Source organism: Aquarana catesbeiana, linkage group LG09 (genome assembly GCF_042186555.1).
Source record: "Aquarana catesbeiana isolate 2022-GZ linkage group LG09, ASM4218655v1, whole genome shotgun sequence".
Taxonomy (NCBI): domain Eukaryota; kingdom Metazoa; phylum Chordata; class Amphibia; order Anura; family Ranidae; genus Aquarana; species Aquarana catesbeiana.
The window spans coordinates 225,143,042-225,150,586 of NC_133332.1; the positions used below are offsets into that span (position 1 = coordinate 225,143,042).

Sequence of the window (7,545 nt, forward strand, 5' to 3'; positions counted from 1 at the left end):
CTAACATCAGGGGCGATTAAAGGGTTAACTGCGTGCCTAGCCTGTGTTTGTGTACTGTGTGGGAAGGCATTGATCCATGTTCCTGCTTTACCTTTACCTTGACTTAACCTTTGTACCTGAGCGGCACCTAAATTTTAACCTTTTCTGAAGTCGCTGCAACATGAGTCATGGCAATTTAAATGGTTCCATTGCCAGCAATGGGATGCAACTTGTCATGCGATTTTGAACTGTCAAATCGCATGACAAATCGCACTGGTGTGAACCAGGGCTTAGGCAGCTAATAAATGAGTAGCTTTTTTTTTTTTCATTCAACCAAGCGGTTTAACACAAAAACTGACCCCGAATCACCTATCCCCACATTCGATGTGGATGGGGGAATCCTCCCTGCTGTGTCTTTGTATTCTGACAGTGGGGAGACTTCCCAGCTATCAGAATACACTGATCAGCTCTGCAGACTAGATTTACATTCAGTACATTACATCCATATAAATGTAATGACATGATGTTATAGTGTGATTACTACATGATGAAGGAAGATGTGCAGGAACTTTTCAAAGAACAGAAAGGAAATACAAATCAATATGTGTCAGTTACATGCATGTCATTGCACGTGGACACCCAGAAAACACAACACCTGCTTTACTACACGTGGACAGATGTGATCTATTCCCAGCACGCTATTCCTCCATACATAGTGAGAGCGGGGAGAGGAAGAACAAACTGGAGTCATATACTGGAGGAAAAGGGACTGTGAACATTTAAGTGATTGTAAACCATCACCTTGTAAAACAAGCCATTCAATTTAAAATAGAAATGATAGGCAAAACTTTTTTGTATAGATATAAAAAAACATTATACTCTTTTTTTCTCTTTTTTTTATGTGATCACATTCCCTCTGATTTCAGCTGCATAAGAGCTGGAGGAGAAACAGCAGTACACTGAGCCTCCCAGTGCAAGGATGGGCGTGTCAGAACAAGTTTGATCATTGGAGGAGAGCAGGTTGAGTTTCCAGCATAGCTGTGGCTGTGTTCTCCCGCTTAGTGCGGTCAGTTTTTCATAGGAAAACGGAGTGACTGTCAGGAACACCAGACATTTCACATAAAGGAAGCAATACAACAGAACAGGAGACTTTCTCATACAAGTACATGGTACAGCAGGCACATATCAGGAATATGAAGCGTTGGGGTAACAACACTTTAAGACATTAAGTGACACCCGCTACTGTTAGTTTTTAGGCTTTTAGCCACTTTCTTACAGGGCACATAAACCCCCCTCCTGTCCAGACCAATTTTCAGCTTTCAGCGCTGATGCACTTTGAATGACAATTGCGCGGTCATACAACACTGTACCCAAATGGAATTTTTATCATTTTTTTCCCACAAATAGAGCTTTCTTTTGGGTTATTGGGTTATGATCACCTCTGCGGTTTTTATTTTTTGTTTAAAAAGACCAAATTTTTTAAATCATTTTTTATATATTTTTATATTTTGTTATAAAATTTTGCAAACAGGTAATTTTTCTCCTTCATTGATGTATGCTGATGAGGCGGCACTGATGGGCACCAATAGGTGGCATTGATGGGCACTGATGGGTGGCAGTGATGGGCACTGATGGGTGGCAATAATGGGCACTGATCGGCACTGGTTGGTTACACTGATAGGCAGCACTGATTGGCACCACTGGTGGGCATTGATAGGTGGCACTTGTGGGCATTGATAGGTGGCACTCATGGGCATTGATGGGTGGCACTGCAGGCATTGGCCAGAGGCAATGACAGGTGGCACTAGCAGGGGGTACTGGTGGGCACAGATGAGGCAGAATTGCCTCTTCCTCTTCTGGACCGATGTCCCTTGCTGTCAGCGTGAGGAGAAAAAAAAAAAGATTACCGAGCTTTTGTTTACATCATGTGATCAGCTGTCATTGGCTGATGGCTGATCACGTGGTAAGGGGCCGGGATCGGACCCTTACTCGGATCTGTGATCACCTGAGTCTCAGTTACTCGGTGATCACAGGGCGCGCGCAGGGAGCGTGCAAAGGGGAGGCCGTCATATGACGGCCTCCCGGAAATTCAGGTCCACGATGTGGCCGTCATTCGACTATAGCGCGGACGCCAAGTGGTTAGAGTTGAAAACAAGTTAAAAAGTTTCCCTACCTGTCATTATGTCCCTAATACTAAGGCAACCCATAAAACACTGAGCCCTCCCCCTTTCCCCAAACCTAAAATGGTTCCCCAAAGTAGGCCTTTTCTAATCATTTTACCCCAGAGGAACTTTTGAAACGTTTTTCAAGAAAAGATAATTATTTCTACAGTTGGCAGTACATTAGCGTGATCACTAAGACCCCTTCCACACTGGGGCCGCCCGAGCGTTAGCGGAAAAGCGCCGTTCGCTTTTTCCGGTCCACCTAAAAAACTGACAGGCGGACCTTAACAGTCTGCCCATGTGAAAGGGGCCTTAGAGTCGCCACTGTAACGCCCCGTACACACGATCGGACTTTTCGACAACAAAACCGTGCATTTTTGTTCGAAGGTTGTTGGCTCCAACTTGTCTTGCATACACACGGTCACACAAATATTTGCCAACAATTACGAACGTAGTGACATACAAGACGTACGTGATATCTCCATTACGAATTCTAGTTATATCTCTGGCTCGTACTTGATTCCGAGCATACGTGGACTTTTGTCCGACAGACTTGTGTACACACGATCGAAAAGTCAGACAAGAAGCATTTGTTGGCGGAAAATTTGAGAACCTGCTAGCCAACATTTGTTGGCGGAAAGTCTCACAACAAATGTTCGATGGAGCATACACGCGGTCGAACTCTCCACCAACAAGCTCACATCCAACATTTGTTGTCGGAAAATTTGATCGTGTGTACGGGGCATTAGAGTAGAGATTAGAGGGAGATGTTGCACTTGTTCCTGTGACAGCCGTCAAAGGTGGGACTTTGTCTCACTTCCTTCTGTGTCTCTCGGACAGAGGCAAATCTCCCAAAAGCCAACAGATGATCAAAGCCCAGTACACACTATAAGAAAATCGGACGAACGATCGTTTCAGAGCAAGTCTAAACAGAAGCCAGTTATCAGCACACCTTTCCTCACGCTGACAGCATGAGGAGAGGAGAAGAAAGCTGATAACCGGCATCCCTAAAAGGGACATGTACACTCATAATCACGGCACTGATTATCAGTGCAGTCCCAACAGTGCCCACCAGTGCTGCCAGTCAGTGCTGCCTACCATTGCCACCTATCAGTGCCCATCAGTACCGCCTATCAGGCCACATCAGTGCTGCCTATCAGTGCCCATCAGTACCACCTATAAGTGCCTCCTCATCAGTGCCCACCACTGCCACCTCATCAATGCCCATCAGTGCAGCCTATCAGTGCCCATCAGTGCAGCTTCATCAGTGAAGAAGAAAAATTACCCATTTGCACAATTTTATAACAAAAAGTTTGCTGGGTTTTTTTTTTTTTTTGTTTTTTATATATATTTCAGTGTTTATTCATGTATTTTGCAAAAAATAAAAAACCCAGTGGTGATTAAATACCACCAAAAGAAAGCTCTATTTGTGTGAAAAAAATAACATTTTTGTTAGGGTACAGTGTTGTATGACCGCGCAATTGTCATTCAAAGTGTGACAGCGCTGAAAGCTGAAAATTGGTCTGGGCAGGAAGGGGGTGAAAGTGCGCAGTAGGCAAGTGGTTAAACGAAAATTGTTCGTTCTGTTTACGTACGAGAGTTTATCCCTTTGGAAATTTTCATTTGGAAAGTCTGAATCGAACAATCGCTCCTTGCACAGAATTTTTCTTCCGATTTTCTCATAGTGTGTACCCCAGACCAGAAAGAAACAATTGGCTGGAGTTCCACTTTAGCTTTTAACCACAAACACTTATCAACCCTTCTCGTAGTACTCTTATCATTATCCTGTGGTTCAGCGCAGTGCGAAATCCTTACCCACACCGTGCCAACACCTTGGTGCTCAAAGCGATTGACAAGTAGTAACGCAGGGAAATTGGCAAGTGCTGTTACCACGGGTATTTGCCAATGACAACAGCAAAGCCACCATTTCCTGGTGAAGTGACATGCTTAGGGTTTGCATTCAGGCATGTGACATTTCTGGTAAGGCAATTATCTGCGGAACAAGGTAAAAAGTGTTTGTAAAAAAACACACCCACAGTTCATCAACACCCCCTCCCCACCTGGCACCCCTCCCCTCGCCTCTTAGAATAAAATGAAACCTGGCACACTTGAATGATGATGCATAGGAGATATATTTACAGTATTTCTCCCTCTCTGCTGCAGTGAGTCAGAGAGATTTCCCTGCAGTCTGATCTTTGCTGCACTGCTCCAGCACCCTCCCTCCAGTCCAGGGGGGTGCCATGCTTTAACCCTTTAAAGGCCAGGGTAACCCCACTATGCTGATGGACACCTATGCAATGCAGATCTGCACTCACCCTGAGCTGTGCTGCCCTCTCCTCCACTGGCTTGGTCTTGTGTGATTGGCAGCTGCCATGGGACTTGCACTCCTGGCAGATCAGCTTGTGTTCCTGGTAGCAGAAGAGGCTCAGCTGGTCCCCATGGTCCCTGCAGGTGCCTGGCATGGAGGACTGGGCACAGGTGGACTTTTCTCTTGGCACCTGCAGCTTGTAGGGTGGTGGTGGCTCTCCAAAGGCGTTCTCCCCTAGATCAATGGTCTCTTCTGTCCCAAAGGAGTCCAAGGATAAGGTTGCCACCTGCTCATCAGGGATCCACTCCTCAGCAAAGGGGGACTTGGGGTCCTTGTCTGCAGGGTACAGGCTGCCCATCTGCCCTGTGCCAGTCCAGGAGTGTGAGCCTGTTATCACCCAGAGTTGGGGCACTGAGTCCGGCTGGGACATGGCAGGAGGAGGCAGCTGCTGGAAGAAGAAGATCTGGATGGGATTTCCTCCTGTCTGCTCTCTGCACCTGTCCTCAGGTAGGAGCCCGCCCCCTGGGAGGAGCCCCGAGGAGCTGTCACAGCCAGAGGTCGCTTCAAAGTTAGCAGAGGAATGGCAGGGGGCGGTCCCTCCCTGAGGATGGGGACAGGTCCTCACTGCCCATTGACTGATTGTATAATGAATGCAGATCGCAGCCAGGCAACCAGTCATTGTATAGAGATAGGCATGGCCCAGCCCACAGAATTGAGGGACTACAGAGCCCAGCAGGATCAGACTAGGAAGGTCTCTGGGGAAAGCAAACCTCCCCGATATCTAAAAGAACTACATATTCCAGATGAACAATTTTACAAGCCATGGGTTTATCTTAATAGTCAGCCTATGCCCTTCCTGGTTCTGTAGAACTACACATCCCAGCACATCCAGGCTAGGCAATCGATGTACCTGCATAACCCAGCAGGATCAGACTAGGAAACTGAGGTCTCACTAGATACATCAAACTTCTCCAGGTTCTAAAAGAACTACATATCCCAGAAGAACAGCCTATACAAGCCATGTATTTATCTTATTAGCCAGCCTTTGCCTTCCCTGATGCTGTAGAACTACATATCCCAGCATACCCAGGCTAGGCAAATTATGTGACTAAATAACCCAACATGATCAGACTAGGAAATGTAGGTTCTAAAAAAAAACTACATATCCCAGAAGAACAGCCTATACAAGCCATGGGTTTCTTTTAATAGTCAGCCTACGCCCTTCCTGGTCCTGCAGAACTACATGTCCCAGCTTATCCAGGCTAGACAATCGATGTAACTGCATAACCCAGCATGAATAGACTAGGAAAGGGGGGGGGAATCTATACTGATGGGGGTGTCTGCACTGAGGGGGTGTCTATACTGTGGGGGGGTCTGCAAATGAGGGGGTGTCTATACTGATGGGGGTGTCTGCACTGAGGGGGTGTCTATACTGATGGGGGTGTCTGCACTGAGGGGGTGTCTATACTGATGGGGGTCTGCACTGTGGGGGGGAGGGTCTGCACTGAGGGGGGGTCTATACTGATGGGGTGGTCTGCACTGAGGGGGGTCTGCACTGGGGGGAGGAGAGGTGTCTATACTGAGGGGGCGTCTATACTGATGGCGGGGGTCTGCATTGAGGGAGGGGGGTCAGTACTTAGTGGGGGGGTCTATATTGAGGAAAGGGGGTCTGTACTTAGTGGGGGATCTATACTGAGGAAAGGGAGTCTGTACTTAGTGAGGTGGTCTATACTGAGGGAGGGGAGTCTGTACTTAGTGGGGGGGTCTGTACTAAGGGAGGGGGATTTATACTGCGGGAGGGGGATCTATACTTAATGGGGGGGTCTATAGTTAGTGGCGGGGGGGGTCTGTAGTGAGGGGGGACTCTAGTTGGTGGTGGGGTGACGCCAATTTTTTCCGCACCGGGTGACACCAACCCCAGTGATGCCACTGGGTCTCACTAGATTAATTAAACTTCTCTAGGTTCTAAAAGAACAGCCTATACAAGCCATGGGTTTAATAGTTGCCCTGGGGAGGAGATTTACTAAAACTGGCGGGTTCAAAATCTGGTGCAGCTGTGCATGGTAGCCAATCAGCTTCTAGGTTTTATTGTCAAAGCTTGAACTGCAGAACTACATATCCCAGCACATCCAGACCAGGCAAGCGATGTAACTGCATAGCCCAGCATGATCAGACTAGGAAACTTTCCAGAGACTTTTTCGGTTCACTTACTGGTGTTTAGTTTTTGTGCACCCACTGCGGTTTAAAAAACAAACAAACAAAAAATAGGTCTCCTTGGAAAACGTAACTTCTGCAGATTCTAAAAGAACTACATATCCCAGAAGAACGGCCTTTATGAGCCATGTATTTTATAGTAGTCAGCCTATTCCTTGTCTTTTGCTGTATAACTACATATATCAGCCCATACAGGCTAGGATATTTCTATCTTTTAATAGGCATGCTGTTCCAGAACTACATATCCCAGAAGAACAGCCTTTACAAGCCACGTATTTCTCTTAGTAGTCAGACTATGCCTTTCCTGGTGCTGTAGTAGAACTACATATCCCAGCACATCCAGGCAATGTATGCCTTTTATTAGGCATTGGGTTGTTCTAGAACTACATATCCAGAATGTAGAAACTAAGCAAAGTTTGTATCATCTCCCTGTATGTCTTCAACTAAGCAACATACATGTCTAATTAACAATCTTTGCCTTTCCTGGTGCCGTAGAACTACGCATCCCAGCATCCCAGTCTAAATAAGTTTCACTTTTCTCCCACTGGAGAGGTCTAGCCTCCAAGTGCTGTAGAACTACATATCCCAGCATGTCCAGAACAAGCAACTTTTTTTTCCATCCAGCTTTCCATCTGTTGAAGAACTACATATCCCAGAACAACCTTTATAGACAACAAACATTTCTTACTTTGCAGCTTCTGGATTCCCTACTGTTGTAGAAGTACATATCCCAGCATAGCCAGGCTACTCAATGTAGATCTATCATTGGCATTCTTTCCCTTTTCTGTTGCTGTAGAACTACATATCTCAGCAGCCCAGTCTAAAAAAGTTTAACTTCTTCTCCGGGTACTGTAGAACTACATATCTCAGCAGAGAAAGACT

At 46.3% G+C, this 7,545-nt stretch overlaps 1 protein-coding gene across 1 annotated transcript in view; it reads right to left on the reverse strand.

Annotated features, from left to right (window-relative positions):
- The window catches only part of BSPRY (B-box and SPRY domain containing), a 28,976-nt gene extending 23,900 nt beyond the window's left edge, over window positions 1-5,076 (reverse strand). Inside the window, exon 1 of the mRNA XM_073599835.1 lies at window positions 4,457-5,076. Within this exon, the coding sequence (XP_073455936.1) occupies window positions 4,457-4,879 (423 nt within the window). The 5' untranslated portion in view covers window positions 4,880-5,076. The remainder of the gene's footprint in view (window positions 1-4,456) is intronic.
- Window positions 5,077-7,545: the final 2,469 nt, after the last annotated feature.